Below are 23,584 nucleotides of genomic sequence, written 5' to 3' on the forward strand. Positions count from 1 at the left end.
GTTCACACATGAAAAAAGAACTCAACTGGAATTGCCCATAGCATTGCAGGAAATAAAAGTGTATATATAGGCACTGAACATGGCTAAAACACCTGGCAAAAATAGGTTGCTGGTGGAATGGTATCAGATATACATGAATGTGCTGGCAGTAAAATTACCCCCAGCATATCAGGAGTCATTAGAGTCAAGAGTTTTGCATAAATAGATGAGAGGCCACCAAAATTATACTCATAAAACCCCGAAAGGACCCATATGAATGCAAATCCTACAGGCTGTTGTTTATGCTTAACATCGACATTAAGATACTAGGGAAGATTGTGGTGACAAAGCTACATGGAGGGATTGGGAATCAGATCCATGCTAACCAGAATGGATTCATACTGGGCTGCAGAACAGTCTTGAATATCAGATGCCTGACAGTAGTAAAGGGTGCAGTGGCACTTTTGTCACAGGACACTGAATAGGCATTCAACACTGTGGACTGGAAGTACCTCTTTATGGCCGTTAGGGGCATGTATTTTGGCCCAAATTGCATAAAGATGTTCACGATTTTATAAACCAAGCCCTTAGCAGGAGTCTGAACGAACAACATGGTGTTGGAGGAATGGGGGTTGGATAGGGGCATGCACTGGGCTGCCCATTGTCACTGTTGCTGTTTGCACTTGCCATAGATCTTCTGGTGTGTAGATTGATGGAGGTGCTGGAGAGATGGTCAGTAGGGATGTGGGACAGTAGGTATGTTATGTCTTTGTATGCTGATGATTTGCTGGTTTACTTATCTTGTCTAGCTGTGTCCCTACCGATCCTGCTGGCCGGGCTAGATGGGTTTGGAAAGCAGTCGGGACTGCAGGTCAATAAACAGAAGTCAGTGATATTCCCTATCGGGGTGTTGAGCCATAAACCACCAGAGAAGTTCCCGCAGGTTGATATACTGAGGGAAACTAAAGCTTTCTTGTACCTAGGTATCCAGGTGACCACTGATCAGGACGTATGGCTAAAGTTAAACATATCTAGGTGGATATACAAGGGAAATTAGAATACTGGGTTTCATTACCACTGTCCAGGGCAGGCAGAATAGCCATCATTAAGATGCTGATCCCTCCCATGTACCTCTACCTTTTCCAGTGCAGCATGTACCCTATATCATGTATAATACTCAAGAAATAGGAATCTGCAATGACCAGCATAGTGTGGGCAAAAAAGATAAGTAGAGTTAAGAGGAGTACAATGCAATGTGGATTTGAAAAGAGAGGGTTTGGAGTTCCTTACCTGGAAGCATATTATCAAGCTTCCCAATTGCAGTTCATGGTGGGGTGGTATAACGTAAAAATGGCCACAGATAGGAGCGAGCATATAGTAGGACTGGCGTTACAGGCCTTCTACTGTGCGTTGCATTTGTGACTCGCAATTTGTGACTCACAAATTGGGATGTATAACGGTGTCTCAGACACGGTTAGCGATTCCTAATGGGGTCGCAAATTGCATGCCGCATGCATATTAATGAGGCTGTTGCAATTTGCGACTCCATTAGGAATGGCTAGCACTCCCAGGGATGGTGGCCTGCTGGGGTCAGCAGACCACCATGTCTGGGACTGCTATGTCAATAAAGCATTTTTTTTTTAAATACAGCCCGTTTTCCTTAAAGGCAAACGGGATGCATTTAAAACATAAAAATGAAACTTTTCAGTTTAATTTTTTAAGGGCAGGCAGTGGTCCCTGGAACCACTGCCTGCTTCTAACAAATATTTGCGCTTGCATTCCCAAGGGGAAGCGGTCCCCTGGAGACCCCTTCCCGTTTGCGAGTGCCTTACCACCCTTCTGAGAAGGGTAGTAACCTGCGAGTGTTTTGCAACCGTATTTGAAGTCGCAAAACATTCATACATAGGTTATTGGACTCACTATTAGGAAGGGACGCCCTTGGCACGCCCCTTCCTAATAGCGAGTCGCTAACACTATTTTGTGAGTCGCTAATTGATTTGCGACTCGCAAAATAGGGTTAGTACATTGGCCACACGGGCCTAAAACCCCTTTGCGACCGCAAACAACTGTCATACATCTGGCCCTTAGTGCAATGGAAAGGGTCAGTGTTGTTGAAGGGTTAACTTTACAGTAGGCTAAGGAATAGCCCTTAGTCCAGGGTTAGAGTTCTGATTACTGTGAATAATAGGGATCTGTTTGATAATAGTAGGGTAAGTGTGAAGGTGAGGGGTTGCGTAATTGTTAGGGTCTGGGTTAGGTTCGTAATTGAAAAGGAGTACGTGAAGCGGTATCGGGGTTAGAATGAAGGGGTTACGGTTCAGGTCTGTGGCGTTTCACATCATGAGAGTGGCAGTGAGATTACCGTGAGCTCGTGCCACTTACAGGTAGGAAAAGGGTTACAGTAAAGGTCTGAGAATTAGAGTTATCATTAGGCTAAAGGGGTCGGAGTTTATTTAGGATTAAAGTATGCGGAAGAGAGAGGGTATTAGGGCCAGGGCATCTAAATGAAAGTGAGACAGCTGCAAAAATGAAATGCTTAAAAAGAGTAACTTTTAGCTTGCAAACCTCGGAAATATATAGCCAGAATTACATTTTGAAATACATGTTTTATCATTTGTTTGATCCCACACGTTTACTTTTCAAACCGAAAATGAAAACTTTCAATCTGGATGTGTGTGAAAAGCTCCCCTGTCCTCCACGTGGAGCAATATCCGGGGCTCGAGCTCAGCCTCTTGTGCACGAGGGAGAGGCTCACCCTTTGAATCCTCTGCTTACAGTCACCTCCGGTGTGCAGGCTGCCTCTCATGCATGCCTTAAGAGCCCCTCACAGGCCACTCATTATAAATGCTCACTCAGTCCTCAGTGCATGTGTGATCTTGGCGCCGCAGCTGTTTACAGCGTTTAGGACCAGTTGTGATTCTGTCTCACTAACCCTTTTGTATTTTCCTTTAGCTGGAGATTAAGTGCGAAGGAATCATTAAAACACAGCTGGCTATGCAACCCAGAACTCCACTGCAGACTCAATCTTCAGGTATACGTTTTGTGCTTCCCATGTGCACCTTCTTTGTTGATGTACTTGATGCAACTATATATATATATGTGTTCTGAACAACCGTATCAAGCGTTTATATATATATATATATTCACTTAAAAAACCATAGGTTTCACACACGTTATAGTTAGGAATTAGCATTTAAAAAACCTTGCAAATTCACTGAAAAAACCATAGGTTTCACACATGTTATAGTTAGCTGGACATTTCAATCATAAAAAACCATTGAAATTCCCCAGTTATAGTTAGTTCAGCTAAATATAACTCGCACGACCGCAATCCACTACTGATGACGTCACATATTACATCACTGAATTCACTAAGATACTGTTAATAAGTCAGTTATACAATTAATTTTACCAAAAAAAACATCCATTTAGACACTTATTTACCCATTTATTCTTCCATTAACCTTTAGATATACATATATAAAAAATATTTATTTTTCAGAATGACACATATTCACTGGATGATGTCATCAGTGATGTAATATGTTACGTCATCAGCAGTGGATTGCGGTCGCACGAGTTATATTTAGCTGAACTAACTATAACGGGGGAATTTCAATGGTTTTTTACGAGTGAAATGTCCAGCTAACTATAACATGTGTGAAACCTATGGTTTTTTCAGTGAATTTGCAAGGTTTTTTAAATGATAATTCCTAACTATAACGTGTGTGAAACCTATGGTTTTTTAAGTGAATTTGCAAGGTTTTTTAAATGCTAATTTCTAACTATAACGTGTGTGAAACCTATGTTTTTTTTAGTGAATTTGTAAGGTTTTTTAAATGCCTATTTATGTATGTATTATTATATTTTTTATATATTTATTTTACAATAAACTACCTATGTATATAGTTATAGATTGACTGTATCCTGTAATATGGAATGGCTCGTTTAAAATGTTTGTTTTTTTTAAGGGTTTTTCACCGTGCGCGCACCCTGCGATTTTTTGAAAAAAAAGAAAATGTTTTTTTCACCCTTCTGGGTCCTTCAGGGACCCCTTGACAAAGGCTAGGGGGTCAGGAACTCTCTACCCTGCCCCCTTTTCACGTTCTCTACCTTTCTTTTTCACTGCCACACACAAAATGGCGTCTGACACTGCCTGATTTCGACCGATTCGAATGTTGACTGACATCCAACCACCAATCAGAATTACGCACGGCACCGCGCGCGCACCATGCACGCACCGTGCGCGCACGGTGCGCGCATATAGATATTTATGTACTTTTAACTGCAATTTTCTCAGGAACTACGGAAAAGATTGACACCATATATGCAAAAGGCACATCCCTGACCTGAGGACTACCTCTTTGCCAAATTTCAAGTAATTCTGTGCAGCCGTTCGGGCTGTACCTTCGACTAAAGGTCCTATGGGAAAATGCATGGGGAAAACGCGTTTTGGGACCCCTCTTTTTTCTCAGCCCCCGCTTGATGAATCACCCCGAGACTTTCAGGGTAGGAGCTGAGCGGAGCGCCCAATTAGTTTTGAAAATTTCGCGAGGATTCGTCAACCGGCGCCAAAGTTATTCAAAATAGAATTTTCAGATTTCCTATGGGAACTCGGTCCTAACTATAACTATCTACTGGCGACCGCCAGTAGATAATATATATATATATACACACACACATATACACACACACACACACACATATATATATATATAGATATATAACAAAAACGCCTGATACGGTTGTTCGGAACACAAACGGAGCCAACAGCAATTGCGATCAGTTTCTTCTTTTAATTCAAACGCACGTCAGCCATGACGCGTTTCAGCTGGCACAGCGCCCTTGTTCACAAGGTGTTACGACATAATCCTCTAGTGGCCTTTACATACCATGTGTTGGACTGGCATGGAAAACAGACACGTTGCTTCACTGCTATTTTCCATGTCAGTACCTATTTCAAAGAAAAATTAATCTTTTTGACTTGATAAAGCTTTTCTGTGTGTTAAACAAAATACTGTGAAGCTATTACATTTGAATTCAACGTTTTCCTATCTTATATCACAGTTACACATTCTCGCTGTGTTTTCCATAAGCCTAAAAAGTAAACAGACTTTCTTAATTCGCCATTTAAGAGAATTATCTCCTACCAACACTATTTTTTATGCAAAAAAATATAGATACAGTGGCCATAGACAAGTGTCTACCAGTTTCTTGTAACTTCTAAGCTGAAATGCAAAATGCAAGTGCCTATATTCCAAACACACTATTATATAGCTGAATGTATATAATTGCTTTTTAAAATCCCAGGCAAGTGCCCTTTTTGTTGCTCATCTACTGCATGGTATTAGCCAGCTCTACACAGAAATCAAATGATGAGATATATAAAAGGACATTTACATCATACACAATGCTTCAGATAATAGTTACTCCAGACTAAGAAACCCTTATCTTAATTATTCTGTTCAGCTAGTGAGCACAGCAATTCAAATTACAGGCAAGAGTGAAATTCTCTGTCATGATTAAGACCATTTGGTGTCTTGCTGTCAAGTAGAAGAATATATATATATATATATATATACATTATTCCCCTACACTAGATTATATATATATATATATATACATATATAGTGTAAGACAATAGTGGATCTTTGAACTTGAGTGTAAACAGGAGTATTACCTTTATGGCCAGGTTCAGGGTCAGGGGCGTGGTTAGAGTCATGGGACTCCTACATGGCAACCATCCATACTTAGGTTTTGCAAGAGGCTAAACATATTGGAGAAAAGCTGGTGAAACCCATGTGCTTTATGGCGTTTGTTTCGAGTGTTACATATGATGGTGAATTCTATCAGTTTTTGGTGTTTGCGCCAGACCCAACACTTAGTTTTTGTGTTTTTTCATTTCATTTCTTTTTGTTTCATGATACACTTTATCCCCAATACCCACAAGCCTTTTACACTCCACCCGCCATGGGGAGACCACCCCTGCTTTCGCAGGGGCTGTGTTCTCCCCCCCCCCCTGCTCGCTATCTCTCCCATGTGCACCTCATGTACTCCATCTCATGCTTCAGTTGAAACCCGAGAGACTGTTGGCATGAATATTATGTATGCATAAGTATAATAAAATGTGAATTCATTTATGACAGTTATGAGAGGTGGCACATACCAGAAAGATGTAGACTTCGTTTTAAAGTGTAGTATTTACGAAATGCAAATGGAATGTACATAATTTAAGTTAACAAAATAAACAGAACACTACACGCCCAATAATGTTATGGGTAGGAATTTCGATTTACTATTGGGTAAAATAGAAACATTGTCATGTGATGCCTTTGTTCATCTCATGCTTGGATCATTACTTGTTTAAAAACAGATTAGATGCACTCGTTTTTGGGGAATATAAATACAGGTAAAGACCCTGGCTAGTTGCATAGAATTGTTGCACTGTTGTTGGTGAATATCTAAGTTCTCACATCGAATCAGCATTGACTCTCCTGTGACTGAGTTACAGAATTGTGCATGTAAAGGGAGAAAAGCAGCTTTTTTCTGTTAGGACATTGCCATGTGTGATGCTCGAGATTAGAGAGAGATATAGCACTCTGTGGTGGCCTGTTGTGCATGAGCTCCTCTCTGGGTATATGGCGGCCAGATTTTCAAAACTTAAAACTGGCAAAGATTGTCACAAACTTAGATACCAATTGCCAGCAGTCGTACACAGAAAACTACAATGACAGCTCCTATCAACATAGAAAGGGGACTGCAAAGTTAAAAGGCATAGACATAGATTGCCAGCTAGACATATCAACAGGTGTTTCAGTGGTTATGTACTTAGTTTAGCATGAGCTCTTTTCACAGGCTTCAAGCATTCACATTGCACATGTTGGGCATAAGTAGCAGATGCAGTCCTAGGCCCAGATTTGCTAAGGGCTTGCATTGCCCTTGCATCACTCAAAGCAATGCACGCCCTTAAGTCAGATTACTAAGACACGCAAAACCACCTTACATGGCTGTGCATGAATTTTTACATCTAGAGTAACAGAAGGCAGCGCAAGTCACTGCCTTGCGTTACTCTGCCAAGAGAAGGCGTTCCGTGAGTGGAGTGGAGGCGTTCCTACGCACCCACCCATGGATTTTTGCACATTCTTACATTTACTAAGAATAGGAAACCTGGGAAATCGTCAAAATAGTACGCCATCCCAAAAGTGGTGTAGCGAGGAGAAATATCTTTATTTATCCTCCTTATTTCCTCATTATACATGTACTGCATTCTATAGCTTACATAGGAAGAGGAAAATGCATTCTATAGTTTACATACGAAGAAGAAAATGCCTCCGAGTATTGTTTTTGTGCAGGAAGATGTTTCTTCCTGCATAAAAATAATTCTGCCTGTAACGCAGGCACCCTTGCACCAAATAAGCTTTGGTCCTGCTCCAATAGGAGCAATCCCATCTAATCTGCTCAGACACAACCCCTCTAAAAGTGGCGGCTGGCACGGATCAGGTGTGGCGGAGAGAGGGAAGAAAAAAATACACTCACTTTGTCTCAGCCGCGTCCCTCCTTCGCTTCTGTTACCGACAAGTCCTGAAACGAAAGCAGGAAGCACACCGGCTCCCCGTAGCCAATCACAACACTGCTGTCACCATGACCGCAACATCGTGATTGGTCTGAGTGCCGTAGTTCGGCGCTCAGACAGGGACTAAGAGCCTCCACCCCAAGCGGCCTTTGTCCCTGACCCATGAGAGCATAAGGGCTTCCACCTCAGGGGGTCTGAAACATGTCTGTATGTGGCAGGCTGGTGCAAATCAGTCAGATGGACACAAGGTAGTTGGTTGTTTTTCAGGGAGCATCTCTAAGATGTCCTTTGAGTGCATTTTACAATAAATCCCACACTGATATCAGTGTAGGTTTATTCTGCTGAGAAGTTTGATACCAAACTTCCCAGTATTCAGTAACGCCAGCTTGGAGCTGTGGCGTTCGTAATAAAAAACTCCCAGCCCATATACTCAATATGGCTTCACTGCACTTACAGTGTCTAAGAATGGACTTAGACACTGTAGGGGCATATTGCTCATGCAACTATGCCCTCACATGTGGTATAGTACACCCTGCCTTAGGGCTGTGAGGCCTGCTAGAGGGGTGACTTACCTATGCCACAGGCAGTGGCTGTGGGCATGGCACACAGGGATGTGTGCCATGTCGAATCTTAGGTTTTGCCTGCACCAAAACACACAGTCTGCAATGGGAGTGTGTATGTGTTAGCTGAGTGGTCCCTGAGGGTGACACAATACATGCTGCAGCCCTTAGAGGCCCTCTCTGGTCACAAGGCCCTTGGTACCAGTGGTAGCTTTTACAAGGGATTTAGATGTGGGCCAGAGGTGTGACAATTGTGGAAACAAAGGTACAGTTTTGGGAAAGAACACAAGCCCTGGAAACCTAATTGGCAGGGACCCTAGGCACACTCAGTAAAAGTGCATTAGAAATCTGGCAAAATGTGGGGCGCAACTGCAACAGAAAGCCACTTTCCTACTATGTTGAATTGACATCTCTTCTGAATGGGGAGGCAGGGGAGCTTCTTGAGGGGGAGGGTGACGTGGGTCCGCTTCGGGAGCTGAGGATGAGTCTGACCATTGAGTTCTGTATGGTCTGCAGTCAGTCCACATGGTTGGTGACTAGGGCCTGGGTGACGGTACGTTTGGTGTTGACGGGGAGCCATTTGAAGATATTACGGAGCATGCGAAGGGTGAAGAAGCAGGCGGAGGAGACTGCATTGATCTGACTTTTCATGGTGAGATTGCTGTCCAAGATGATACCGAGGTTGCAGGCCCTGTCTGTAGGGGTGGGTGAGGGTCCTAGTTCGGGAGGCCACCAGGGATTGTTCCATAGGGAGGGGTTGTTCCCAAAGATCACCACTTTTGTTTTGTCTCTGTTGAGGTTTAGGCAGTTGTCTTTCATCCATCACGGGTGATACCTTCCTTTAGTGATACCTTCCTTTAGTCCTAGGTGTTTAGCAGCATCTTTTGTTGTCCTGGGGCTTTTAAGCAAATAAATTATAATGGTAACATCCAGAACACACATGTCCCGGAATGTAACGTTGTATGGCTAAAACCTCTGACTGTGTCAAATAACACATTGGGTCACTTAGCAGCTGAGCACACGATTAAAAAATGTTTTTAAAAAGTCCTTTTTCATATGGAGTGAAATTCGTACCAATATGTTTGCTGTTTTAAAGTTCTTTTTTGGTGTCACGTTTCCTATCCTAAAGGTTTCTACAAAATCCATTTCAACTTGTTTCAATTAACCTCCCCCTGGAATGTTTTCTACTCTGCGTTTACTTTTCAGTCCAGGCACGAAAGTGTCCCATTAAATAAATTAGTCTCCTGAGATGTGTGAAAAGTATGACTCAATGAACCTTTGTCAGGCAACACGCTGCCTGGCTCGAGTGATTTACATTAAGTCACGTTTTCTCATTCCAGCTAAGAACCAAAGAAAACTGCTGATTGCACTGAAAGAATGCAGTGAAGAAGCAATGCTTCATTCATGAAGCAAGATTCTGGCAGTCTCATTAAAACAGCAATTCCACTTCTCACATAATATAGCGCATTGTACATCCATTAGGCATTGGCATTTAGAGATGCGTCCTTAACATTTACAAAGCCAGCACTAAAGAGAGCCCTTAATGTGCATTACATCTTAAAACAACGATTATGCAGAACCTCTTGGTGTCCACCTACTTTTGAACATTGGCACTCCCCAAAAATGCACACAGACCTTCTGCTAACCCTAAATAGACAAAGTGATGCTTCTGCCGTGATGCTGGTATTTTCATATTCACACCTGTGAAAGAACCATACGAATGTAAAATTCCATCACTCCTGATTCTGTGGACTAGGATAGGGATTTTACTCACACAAAGTGCATATTCTGAATATCAATTTCAGTGTGTGTGCAGAATGCTTGGTTATTCAGGCACTTGGAGTTCATTGACATAAAAGACCACTTAAAGGTTGGTTTGCACACAGGCCTGTAATGCTTCATTTCGCCACACCCATCACCCTCTCCATAAGCCCCGCCCTCCTTAGATGTGTACCTATGGAAGGAATTATAACTATAATGTATCACTACATTGGGCATGATCAATACAATGTAGGCTGCAAATATATTTTAATGAGTTAGGCACTTAGAGATTTTACACACTCTAACTTGGAAATAAAATTGAAATCACCTCAAACTCTCATTAATAGAAAGCAGCACGGACATTTTGATCCTTGTGAGTAAAACAATGAAACGCACATCAGGCTTTGGGAATGTGTTGGTTCAAAGGTCCCGTGCTATGGCTGCATTCCAGTGAAGCCTGGATGACTGCAAGACGAGATGGAGCCTCCAAACGCGACAGGAGAGGGCAAGGCGACAGAGCCCCAGAAGGCGCCGCTAGGATGACGCACTTCAGTCTTCTCACTGCATAACATTACTGACCTGGCTTATAGTTTGACGCGCGATCCCCTGTCCTTCAAGCTGGCAGAGGACAGTCTGTCCACCACGGACAACCCCCCCCCCTCCCCCCGCCATATCTAGAGCTCACTGCCTGCCCTGTGGTGATCTCTCTGACTACACAGGAGCTGCACGGTTCTGAAATTTTGGTGAACTAACAAAAAACAAAAAACTCTCAAAGCGGGCGTTTGTTTTTGAAAAGCTAAGTTCTAATGTCGCTGATACCCTGGTAGTTTAACCCCTGAGTGTAAGGGTCATTAGTATTTTTCTGGTGATCCCGAGCAGAGTAAACGACCATGGGACTGTCCACTCTAAATAGCCCTGGCGGCCTAATGTTGTTTGTTTCACCAACTGCCCCTACTCCGTCAGGCTGTCGGTTTAAGCGAGGGCATTGCGGTGGGAAACATGCCGGTCAGCCTGACTTTAAATGGAGCGGACAGACTGACGGCTTGGTGGGCAGGGCACCTTGCCACCTTTGTGACAGGGTACTCTGTTCACCAAGCCCTGAGTCTGGCCCTAAGTTCTCCTCTAAACATACACTCTCGTAATTGATTCTGGCATGCCTGTTTTAATTGCACTGTAATGCTCATTTCTCTGTTCCAATGTACGATTAATCTTACCCATTCGCATGCTAGATGGCATATATTGTGTGTGTCCGGAGAACTGACCTGGCCTAAATACTCCAATATATGGCTGCAAGTAGCAGCAATGGTTGAAAGAAGAAATGTGGCTACAACATGGGGGACTGGTTTCCCAGTGGAAGAAAGATATGGACTGGTGCTGTGCTACAGAAAGAACAATTTAGGAAAGCCGAGGTTGCCCCACGAAATGGAGTAAGATATGGCAGAAGTGGGCTGATTACAGGGCATTAGGGGAAGGGCTGGGCAGTTAAGAGGGGAAGTATCCGGGCTGAGGGATCCCACTATATTGCAAAATTATAAGGAATGTACCTTTGATTGTGAACGCTATTGGACGTCTGTACTCTATCCTAACATTATGATGATGACAATGTAATGCTGACTGTGGTTTAATTTAAAACAATTTAAAAAAGATGCACCCCCCAAAAAAAATCTTACCCATTCACAATGTTCTGTTCCCACAGAGAAAGACGAAAAGCAAAGCTGTTTCTCAAACATCCATGGCTGAATGATTAGTCAAGAAAATAAAGGTTTGTAAACTTCTGTTGTTATATGACATAGCATGTATTTGTAAAGAGCACGTTCACTCTTGGGCCTCTTTACGTTGAAATATTAGATGTTTATTGTTACCCAGCTCAATGTTACTCAATGTTTTATCGACCTCAGAGGGATGAAAGGCTCAGTGGGATTCTATCCTGTGACCATGAGGTCAGACACAGATCCCAGGAGTGGATGCATTCTCAAACTTAACTCCAGACAAGGGAAAAGTAATACTAATAAGAGAGTTGTTCAGGTAGAGGTCTTTCTTTAGTTTTACATTTCTTCCAACTTCATTGTTTCCATAGGTTTCCAGGTTCCATGTTGTACTTTCAGGCAGAGCTTAACTTGTACCAGTTGTTGGAAGTGGAGGGTACATGCTGTGGTGGCCGGTATGGTATGGGGTGGTGAAGAGGGTGAGGGGGTGGAGGGAAAAACAAAAAAAATTCACTTACCTGATCGCTGCATCTCTCCTCCGTCCCTCCCACGTTGTGTCTCCTCCGCGTATCTTCCAGGAAACACCCAGGCTTCCCTGAGCCAATCACAGCACAGCAATGCGGCGTTGTGATTAGTCTGAGCACCATGGTTCGGCGCTCAGACGGGGACAGGGAGCCTGGGCATGTTCTCCACTAAAGCTGTAATGCAGCCTGGGTGGAGAACATGCAAAGTGCGCATGACGGTTTGGTCAGGCCAAGACGGCCAGCCAAAGCATCATGCGCACTTTAGAGTGCTCAACCACTTCTCCTCCCCGACGTCAGGGGAGGCAAGCCCCGTCTGCCCTAACCTGACGATACTAAAAAGAAAATGATAATAACTTCAGTTATTATCATTTTCTTTTCCTTTTACCCTATTCCGTGAGCAGTGGGGCAACGCTCCTCCGCCTTAGCTGAGGAGCTGCCACTGGGGACAGGCACTCATTTTTGGGGACCTGAACTATTTATCATCTTTAGACTTTCACCCAGATTCAAGAGAGAAGTGACAAAGGGAGAGAGCAGGGATAAAAAAAGAGCAAGGGTGAAATAAAGAGACAGGGAGTGTAGGGTGGTGGAAGAAATAGACATGAGAGGGAATGTGAACTATGCAGCCTTGGTAATCAGCAACCATGGGTTTCAGCAGAGCCCGCAGTGGGGTCCTAAGGATAATTTAGCAAACCTGTGTTTTTCAGTTTTTTTTAATTAACCATTCCTTTCAGGTGAGCCTTGCACCTGTTTTCTTATGGACTGGAGGCACCCAGTTTTCTCTGATAGGGTTGGGTAGCTATTTCTTAGGTATCCTTGCTCAGTATAAGTTTCAAGTAAGCCAGCCCTCATAAAATGTTTCTGCCAGCAAAACTCTCAATTTAACTATGAATGCGTGTTGAGCCCAATGAGTAGCTGTTTCTCCCTACAGGTTACAAACATTGGCGCGTGACATGTATGTAGTTTGCTCTTGTATAATTACACAATGTTTTGAAAAATTACATGTAATTATGCGTAATTCCGCAAAATACAAAACTGGAATTTGCCGCTATTTTGTAGCGTAAAACTTTGGATGTGAGTATGCAGATCACGCTTAAAAAATATACAAATTGCAAGTACCGCAAACAGCAGCCACTAGTCTTCTGATTGTTTGCATTGCTCCCATGTGCTTGCAAAACATTTTTGATGTGAAGAGCATGCCGTGGCTTTATTAAGAATTCGTAGGAATTTTGCATAAGAAGTGAAGTGTGAAATTGCCAAAATTACTTGAGGTTACACCAATTTAAAAGACATTTTGCCTGGGTTTAGGTATACATTAATATAGCAGAGTAAAATAATCTAGTCATTAAAATTAACCATTGAACGTAGAAACATTCAACTCAAACCAAGTACACCATCCAATTAATGAAAATGCACTGATGCAAAAGATTCTGCCATGCTCACTACTAGACCTATCCCAAAAACGAAAACCTTCAATGCAGCAAAAAATAAAGGCATTTCGAACAATTCTTTTAAAAAGGACCCAAAACTAATGTTCCCACTACAACATGATGTTAAATATGCACTGAGATGCAGTTTTTGTGATCACCACATTTCCAAATAGATTCTGAATTGTCTAAGTAAACCAGTGTCCTATGTACAGCAGAGGTCCTTTTCTAAGAGATGCTGATACTAAGACTGTCTACAGCTGAAGGGTTCCAAGTTTTATTTCTTCAGTTGCACTCAACTACCCCATCTCGGCTCACCCACAGCCTTTTCTTACCGCTACCACCTAAGTCCTCCTCCCCTAACCCATACCTACATGAATACCACCCACCACAATCAATACAAGTGGGGAATCTTGTAAGGCATAGTGACCCTTGTTTGCTTTGATTCCTAACGTTTCTAGTAGTTAGCAAGAGCAGAACTTTCGGAAGAGGTAGAATTAGCAAATGTCTGGTCTAGTACAGACAATGTTGATCCTATCTGGGCTTGATTGTTAAGTATTTCAATGACTGATCACAGCAGTCAACAGCTAAAACGTGTCCCTTGGGACATAAGAGCTAGAAACTAAATAATTACCTTAAAGACTGCAAATGATGCAGATAATATTCCTGCATGCACCAGTGCTGTGAATCCATATTTACATGAAAAAATAGTGGCTGCACATTCATGTCCTCCAGTAGCCATGCTTATAAGCCATGGCCTCTTAAACTTGAGTGTATCAGATTTAGGGCCTGAATACGAGTTTGGCAGTGCCGGAGCGGGGCGGCACGCCACTGCCCTGCTCTTGCACCACCAAACTTGACCGCTGGCCACCCGCCAGATTCAGAGTTTTATCCTGGTCTGGCTGGTGATCCTTTGCCGTTCCCACGGCAGTGCCTTTGAAAAAGGCACCACAGTGGGCATACCAAAGTCCTTTCCTGCACAGCATGGACTCTTAAATCCATGCCGTTCAGGAAAGGAGGTGCATGCACATAGGGGGCACACCATGTTCCCCCTGCATGCACCTAAGGGCCCAGAGGCAGTAGGGGGCCCTACAGTGCCCTTTGTTTCATCACCACCAGAATTTCATAGGCTGAATACTGCCATGAAATCCTGACGGTGAGCACCATAAATGCCAGATTCCAACTAGTGCACTTTTACATACGACACAGGGCATACCTTACCCCAGAGAAGATTAATCAGTATTTTAATTCTTAAGATGCGGCTTGTCCGCGATGTAATAGAGAGGGAGCTGGGCTTAGGCATATGCTCTGGGATTGCCCACAGCTGGGTAGCTTCTGGGAGGAGGTAACTATGCTGTTGGCAGAGATCACTGGCAGGGAAGTGGAGGCATCGCAGGGATACTGCCTGTTGCACTGGTTCCCACACAAACGAAAGACAAAATCACAAGCAAATTCATAGATATGAGGTTAGCACTGGTCAAAAGGGATATAACCATGCACTGGAAAGCAAAACGGGCTAAATACAGCCAGATGGAAGAAGGAATTCATTAAATGGGTGGAATGTGACGGGATCGGTAGGATGCAGATTGCACATCGAACAAAAAGCGAGAAGGCCCTAGAGGCGGCTAGGGCATGGGAATCCCTGGTGGACTTACTTCGAGCCCCAGATGAGGCCAGTGACGGAGAGTCAAATGAGGAGCCCCTGGTAGGAGCGATTTAGGCTGTTTCCGCTTGTGGCCATCGCGTAGCCCCAGAGAACTGGTGAGCAACCACAGTGCACCCCCGTCTCTATATAGACCAAGAGTTCCTAAAATGAGGCATCTGATAATCACAAAGCACAACCTGTGCCAGAAACTAAACATGAACGTGGGCTAAATATGGAAGTGACATGCCTGGGGGGAGGGACGGGGAGGGGGGAGTTGGCGGGGGGAGTTAGACGATGAGACTGTTGATGCAAAGAATGACCTATGGTCTACCCACTAAAGAGCATAGCTATTGTACATCTGCGGGAGGAGGGGGGTCTCGCGAATACAGCACGGACATGCTCCTGTTTTATAATTTTGCACTATGGAGCTGAACATATCAGCGCCCACCAATTGTATATCCAGATGTAGGATAAATGTGATGCATTGATGATCTCTGGGATAGTTTGTAAATCCCAATAAAGTTTGTTTATAAAAAAATGAAATCCTGGCGGTGAGGAAAACTCGTAATATGCTTGGCGAGGCTGCAGTGGCTAAGCCAAGCATATTGAAGCCTCGCACCGCTGCACCACTGCCAGGGAACGCAGTTCCCTTGCTGTTGCAGCAGTCCCAAAATGGTCCGACCACCGTACTTGTAATACAACGGTCGGACCACTGATGCAGCGGTCCCCGACCACCACCACACCTCCACCACAGGTTTTGCAGTCTGATGGACCGCCAAACTCGTAATCAGGCCCTTATAGAGTCAAAAGGATATGCAGATTTCAGATTTGGAGCCCCTCTGAATAGGAGGGTCTCATTGTTTCTGTTCTTTTAGATTGGGAAGATTTCTGAGTGTGCTCATGGATAACTTAAACCTACTGCATGCTGTAGCAAGTCTTAGCTCAAAGTATGTAAATGGGAGGTACTTTCTACCCCGTGGAGCATGGGATTAGACTCATGCAGTATGTCACCCGAACAGCGAATCCCATGAGGAGAGGGGCAGTCTGCCTTCCTGACAGAAACCGCCCACTGGTGGGACACACTGCACATCACCAACAGCGGACAGGTATCCAAGGTTGGATGAACATGGTGACAAATCTGTATTACAAGGTCAATTGGCACAAAGTTAACTACTCCTAAAAATTAAAACAACCTTTTAATGTGGCATTAATAGATCTTCCCATGACCTACCAGACTGTTATGTTATGTTATGTTAAAATGAATTTGTATAGCGCACGTACACCCGGAGGTTTCATGGCGCTAAATTGTCATGATAGAGCGCGGCGAACAGACTAGTTGCAGAAGGGTGCAAACAGCTGTGTTTACAAAGCCTTTCTAAAGCTCAGAAGATTGTTTTGCATACGGATATCAAGAGGTAACGAGTTCCATAGGCCAGGAGCAAGGTACGAGAATCTACACCCTCCCTGGCGTTTCCGCTTGATAGTGGGAATAGCAAGTAGCATGAGGTTGCCAGACCGTAAAGTGCGTCGTGGTATGTATTTAGTGATCAAGTTTTTAAGAAATTTAGGGCTCTTACAGTGCAGAGACTTAAAGAGGAGGCAGCCAATCTTGAAGGCTGCCCGTTGAGCAATAGGAAGCCAGTGTAGTTTAGCCAGAAGAGGGCTGGCAGAGTGCCATTTAGGTTGCTTGAATATCAATCTGGCTGCCTGGTTCTGTATCACTTGGAGACGTTTTAACAAGAATGAAGGTAGACCAAAGTAGATAGAGTTACTAAAATCAAGACGCGAAAGTACAAGAGAGATCACCGCCTGAATGAGAGCCAAGGAGGTGAGAAGGTAAGCGATTTTTTTGAGTTTCCGCAATTGAAAAGCACAGGAGGAGACTATGGACCCCACTTGTCCCCTGAGCGAAAGGTCAGCATTCAAAATCACTCCAAGGCTTTTTACAGAGGGAGAGGGGGAGGGAGGTGAGCCGAAATTATTAGGCCAAAATTGAGGGCCCCACATGGTTGCGCTAGTGCCAGGCAAGATTAGCTCAGTCTTGCCAGGGTTAAGTTTGAGGTGGTTAAGATTCATCCAACGCTGAATATGTAGCATGACAGCTTGAAAGTCAGAGGCTGAGTTAGGCCCATCTAGTGTAAAAATAAGCTGGAGGTCATCTGCGTAGTTAAAAGTTGTGACCTTCATCTTTTTTAAGGAGCTAATGAGGGGTCTGAGGTAAAGATTGAATAGGAGGGGGGAAAGTGACGAACCCTGAGGCACTCCACAGGAGGTAGCCATCTTGGAGGCGGTGAAAGTGCCTAGTCGAACTGCCTGAGTCTATCTTGAAGAAAGGATTTGATCCAATTGTAAGCCGAGCCTTGAATGCCTGCTTGTTTGACACGGGATAACAAGATGTAATGATCCACCGTGTCAAACGCGGCTGACAGATCTAAAAGGACAAGGGACTGGTGAATGCCCTTATCCGCATTTACTCGCAGGGTGTCTAGCACGGCAAGGATGACTGTCTCCGTGGAGTGTGCAGGGCGAAACCCGGGTTGATTTGGTTCCAAGAACTCAGATTGTTCAATGAAGTTCAAAAGGGTTTTAGTAACGTGGGCCTCAATGATTTTTGCTAAAAAAGGAAGCAAGGAGATTGGGCGATAGTTGGAATAATTCAGGGGATCAGCTCCTGGTTTTTTTAGTAGTGGAACTACTATCGCATTCTTAAAAGCAGATGGAACCTTACCTTGGTTGAGAGATTCGTTTAAGAAAGGGAGTACAACACAGGGGAGGACAGATAAGACCTCTTTTAAGATGTGAGGGGGACAACAATCGTTAGGTGACCCAGACTTAACTCGGACCAATAATTCAGAAAAAAGCTGAGGGCATAAAGTCGGAATATGGTCCAGAGTAGCAGCGTTAGTGATGACCAGGTCAGTGAGGTCGGAGCAGCATGTAGCAGGAATACTGGCTTTCATTGTGGAGATTTTATCCAAAAAGAAAGAGTTCAAAGAACTACAGAACTCCTGAGTAGGTGGCTGTTCAGGAAGACTAGGAGACTCCAGGAGCCCGCTTCCATTTGGGCAAAAAGAGGCATTTATGCTCAGTGGTCAAGTTGATCGCTGAGTGAACTAATAGGCTGGGTGGTAAATGGGACTGATATGCTCTTCAGACTGCCAACCCAAGCAGAAAGGGAAAACATTCTTAATTCCTCAGTCCTGGGTACTACTAAGCAGTTGTTAAAATTACCACCAGCAACAGTCGATATGTAATTTGGTCTTTGAATATAATCAATCGATTAATGCCTTGCTAAGGGTAAACTCTGTATCTGCACCTCAACAAAGCCTTCAAAATCCAAAACTTCAATACAGGCAAGATGGACTGCACCATCCACCCCCATCTATTTGAAACTGATCACCCTAAATCAAACATAGGAAATAATCAAACAACCCCTGCAAAATACAATAAAAAGGTATAACAATGACAAAAGTAAATGTTATCTTTTTACATGATCAAGTATCAGTAGTGCAATATTTGCACACCACGGACTACATAGCACAGATATATATTAATGCACTTGTTGTATCAATCAATTAAAAATATCAGTGAAAACCAGCCCTCAAAACTGACTTAGCTCCCGCCATCAATTGCTTTATGTCGGAACTTGAGATGAAGCCAAAATTGAAGAAGCATAAAGCAAAAATCATAGTGAAAATAAATCCAGCATTGACTCTGAAATGTGATACCCACCTAGTTTCAATGAATCTTACACTGCAGTCCTTTTAAATGTGTGACCTATGACCATGACGCTAACACCCTTGCAATTGAAGCAGCTTTGAGTGTAAGAACATCCCATTCCAAGACGTTTCTTTTCTGAGAGATGCTGACATTAAGACAGACAGTCTATAGCTAAAGGGTCCTAAGTCCTATGTCTTCAATTGCACTCAACTATCCCTTCTCACCTCAACCACTCCATGTTTATTTATACCCGCTATCTTTTTTTATGAGCGCCTCCATCTTTGGCATTTCTAAGTCCTTCGATCTCTACCCATAACTACATGAATTTCACTCACCATAATCATTGTCAATTGTGACTTTCCTCAGGCATAGTGACTCTATTTCTATTGACACATAGCATTTAAATTAGCAAGAGCTTTAAAAAAATCCTCTTTCAGCTACAAATGGACATTTTGGTGTTTTATTCCATTTTCCTACATATTTGAGCTCATCCCCCTGTATGCATAGCCACCCTTTCTCTCTGTCAGCCATCCACACTATTACTATTTTTTACTTTCTCCACCTACGTCTTCTTGGGGATTCCTATACTGTTCCGCACTGTTTGTTAAAAAACACTTCCCTCTACAACTACTTAAGTTTCAGTGTTTTACCCTTTTGGCTAGTGTGTTTGATTTCATTGTGATGATCCTATTCAGCGGTTCACAGTTAACTGCAGCTCTATCAACCTATTTCCACTCTTTAATTTGAAAAAACTAATAAATAAGTGAGGGGTTAAGTTTTTATTATGAACTCGCCTTCATGCTTACGAATGCTGGGGTTGTTGGTTAGCAAGGCTGCCTGTTTATGATTCCAGCTCATGTCTATTTATTCCACCATTTTGATCTTGCTCCATTTTCATCTCTTTGATTATTTCACTCCAGCTGGTTATTTTTTGCCCCGTTCAGTCCTTTTGCCACTGTTTACCAGTTTTTCTCTTCATCCTTCTTCCTCCCTTTTCTCATTCTTGCTTTGGGTCAAAGCCTGATGATGAAAAATAAGTCAGAATCAACCAAAATGAGTGGTTGTGCCCCCTAACTGTAGCCACTGGCACTAATTAAGCACTGCCTAGTTGCATCCTACCTGACCCTTGGTTACAGTTTTAGTCAAATATAACTGTACCTTCTAGTCAGAGTTACTTCCTGTTAGCAATCAACTCACAAAAACCTAAACATGCACACACAACACTAAAGCACTCTTCATACAGTGCTTTTGTTTTACCTCCTACTTGCTCTTCCTTTAAATTCCAGTGACTATCATTTGCTATCTGTCCATCATGGAATCTGCCTTTTTATAAGAGATCTTTGGAGACTTTTTGTTTTGGGATTCTTTAATTGAGAGGGAGCCCTGCTACAGAAGTGCTGAACAAGGTTAGTATCAAGCCATGTATAATATCAGATATAGATGAGTGAAAAACATATAATGGATTTCATTATGGATGAGGTATGAATGGAGAAACAATGATACACACATGAGAACACCTAATAAACTGGTAGGAAGATGGAGTCCAGTGGGTAGATCCTTCAAGATGGAGAAGTTACGTCTTGCTAACACAGTTTTCCTATTGCAGAACACAGTATAGTATATGTAGAAAACCTAATATCACAAAAAACACATATTAAATTTAGAAAAATATATGTGATAGAATGTAATCTTTGCATTACATAAGGAATTCCTTATATAGATGAGCTCTGCTTTCCCCAAATCTCTTTTGGCCTGTAAAAGAATTCTTGTCTTTTAATATTCTATCCTTTGCCATGACTAATAGGGTACTCCATTTTGGTATATTTCCACTGCACCCACGGTTTGGGTTTTGTCTTCCTTCATTCCTGTTTTCTTCCCAGAAACATCACTAACTCACTCTTGATAGCCATTGTCAAATGCAGTTCATATTTGACTAGTGCAAAACACTTTGCCATAGTACCACCCATATAATGTGTGGCTCTGGTTTAAAAAGATGGGGAGAGCCTTTCGATACCTGGGTAAGACGTAAAGTCAACATTTTTGGTTGGAAATTGTGAGTGGGGGTTCCACCTCTGGAAACTCATTCTGATGGATACTTTCACAGATTCCTCACCTTCTGAATACCCCCCAGGTGCAAGACTGGATCCGCCGATTTTTTTTTTGCCAGCAATTCCCTCGTGTGCCAGTAGGTAGGACTTTAACTTCCACCTCGGTGTGTCGACATCAGTTCCTTTATATTTGCACCATCCATCATGGATGGGGACCTCGCTCCCTCAATTTCTTTTCCAAAATTTCTAAACTGTGCAAGGGAGATGTCTCCCCTAAAATTACAGATTTCAACCCCTGCAAGGATTGCCACAACAGATGTCCATGGTGGACCCTTATGCGGTCTGTCTCTTGAGTCCGGGCTCGCACATGACATCAAGTGACAAATGTGCTTGGATGAACCTGAAGGCTCCAGGGCCACAAGGCCAAACTTCAGAAAGCTCAGTCTCGCTCAAAGTCCAGGATGCTGTTGCATTCTCAACCCTAGACTGTTCCCAAGATAGACCATCATGACGCTCCCAGTCTTCAGGTAAGCCGAAAAAAAAGGAAACACAGGAAGGTGAAACATGACTCTTCTTCTTTACGACACTCTCATCAGGAGAACATAGAGGTACGTCAGGGTACCTACAAGTGTTTGGCCCCACATTCGGAACTGATCCTTGTCTTTGTCCTGCTCCAGCCCGAGTTCCCGGGGCCATTAGAAATGCCTCAGCTCAGTCAAGCTTTCAAGAACGCTGTATTGCAGATCTTTGATCCTTCCAGGGACCCTCAGGTGCACCCCTGTGCCCCATGGACCCAAAGAGTCTTCCAGTTGGATTATCACCAGTGGATGCATTCTCAACATCAATTGCCCCTCATGACCGCTGTCCTAGGGACCTCCCCAACTCTTAGGTCAGTGGCTCCTTTGACTCCCCATACGGCATCGAGATCTGCAACATGAGCCCATGCATCAACACCAGCAGTGCCTACACCCATGCAAGAGAAAGACCCATAGTCCTTTCAGACTTGGAAGGGAATCCACCATGGCCTTGTTCGACGTTACACCCACCTTGACCACTCATGCAAACCTGCTCTCATTCTGGTTTGCTTCCATTGCAATATAGATTTGAAGACCCAGAGCTACAAGATGATGATGGCAGTGATACATTGCAGCTATATGACGACAAAAACACATTTCTAGATCTCCAAGAGGTTAATGGACTTGATACCTTATCTCACTCTGGCCTCACTTCTCCACCTGACCCCTCTATTGAAAAATGTGCTTCATTTGCAATAGTGACAAAAAGGACACCAGAAGTGATTGACCTTCAGCTTCCCTCAATAGAAGTAAAAAACAATGTACTCACAGAGGTACTGCAGCCAGGGCAGACTACTACTGCTGACATGCTTTTAGGCACCTGGTCAAAGCAAGGATCTTGCCCTCCTGTCAACCACCAAGCAGCCAGGAGACCACCTATGGGGGACCCAGTTTTCTTCCTGACATCCGAGAGCCTTGTGGTTCAGGCCTCCACCAGTAGGTTAAACCCAAATGTGCTCCCTACCACCCCTCCAGACAGGGAGCCAAAATGCATGGTGGCATTTGGAAATCAAATGTTCTCATCTGCTAACCTTATCCCTAGGTCTGTACACTCAGGTTGGCTCCTGGGTCCTTACTTGTATGCATTGTGAAATATGGTGGCTAGGCCTGGGCAAAAATTTCGTTCCGTTCGCGGAAATTGCGATAATTTGACATTTTTGCGTTCCGCGGAGAGCGCGAAAATGTCAAAAATTCCGGTTTCCACAGCTTGGCGATAATTTGTTTCTTGCTCGCGCTGTAAAATGATACATTCTCGCGCGCGCGCGATCGCCTTACCTGAATCCCTGCGTTCGCCGACAAGTTTTCTTGATCCGGTCGCGTTCTCCATGAGATGTTGTATTGTTTTTAGCCATTTGCGCTGTCTCGCGACAGTTCGCGCCCGCAGTGACGTCATGCGTCGCGCGATCACGTCTTTCTTCTCGCGATCATGCACCGCGAGAACAACTCAAAACAAGATGGCCGCGCCCGCAAGCAACCACATGGGTAAGCTGGCGACCCGCAACCATGCAGAAAATCTCGCGAACATGCCGGAAAAAAACTTCCGCATCTTTGCGATATTTCTGCTTGTTTGCGATAATTTTAAACATTCTCGCGATAATTTGCGAAGGTTAATTCCGCAAATTCCGCCCACCCCTAATGGTGGCAGATATTTAGCCCTGAGTACCAGTCCCAGATGACCATCACTCTAACCTCCATTCTTTTTTTCAGGGTGGCGAAGAGGCAATGAAGTGTGTGATCAGGTCGTGCCTGGACACTAACGATTATCTGTCTAGGGCAGTTGGTGCTATTATGGTGCTTTGGCGCCACGCCTGAATACAATCCACAGGTTTTTCAAATGATGTCCATTAATCGCTCATGGACATGCCCATTGACAACACCCTTCTCTTCGGGACAAGGCAGATTCAATGCTAGAGCACTTAAAGAAAACAAAGCAACAACACACTCTTTTGGCCTAGCTCCACCCGCACAGTAGTTTCCCAAGCACTACTGCCCATTTTGAGGCTTTGGAAAGGGCATACATGAGAGGCCACAACAATCCCCACTTCAACAACATACCTCCCATCCTTTTG

The 23,584-nt window shown here is 43.7% G+C and overlaps 1 protein-coding gene across 3 annotated transcripts in view; it reads left to right on the forward strand.

The window, feature by feature from the left end:
- Window positions 1–23,584, forward strand: part of MYLK4 (myosin light chain kinase family member 4) — a 552,315-nt gene that overhangs the window by 521,534 nt on the left and 7,197 nt on the right. For all 3 annotated transcript variants that reach the window (XM_085607135.1, XM_085607133.1, XM_085607134.1), the window contains exons 12-13: window positions 2,932–3,010; window positions 11,570–11,635. In XM_085607135.1, coding sequence (XP_085463261.1) covers window positions 2,932–3,010; window positions 11,570–11,617 — 127 coding nt within the window. In that variant the 3' untranslated portion in view covers window positions 11,618–11,635. The remainder of the gene's footprint in view (window positions 1–2,931; window positions 3,011–11,569; window positions 11,636–23,584) is intronic.

This window comes from Triturus cristatus, chromosome 5_2 (assembly GCF_964204655.1).
Source record: "Triturus cristatus chromosome 5_2, aTriCri1.1, whole genome shotgun sequence".
NCBI lineage: Eukaryota > Metazoa > Chordata > Amphibia > Caudata > Salamandridae > Triturus > Triturus cristatus.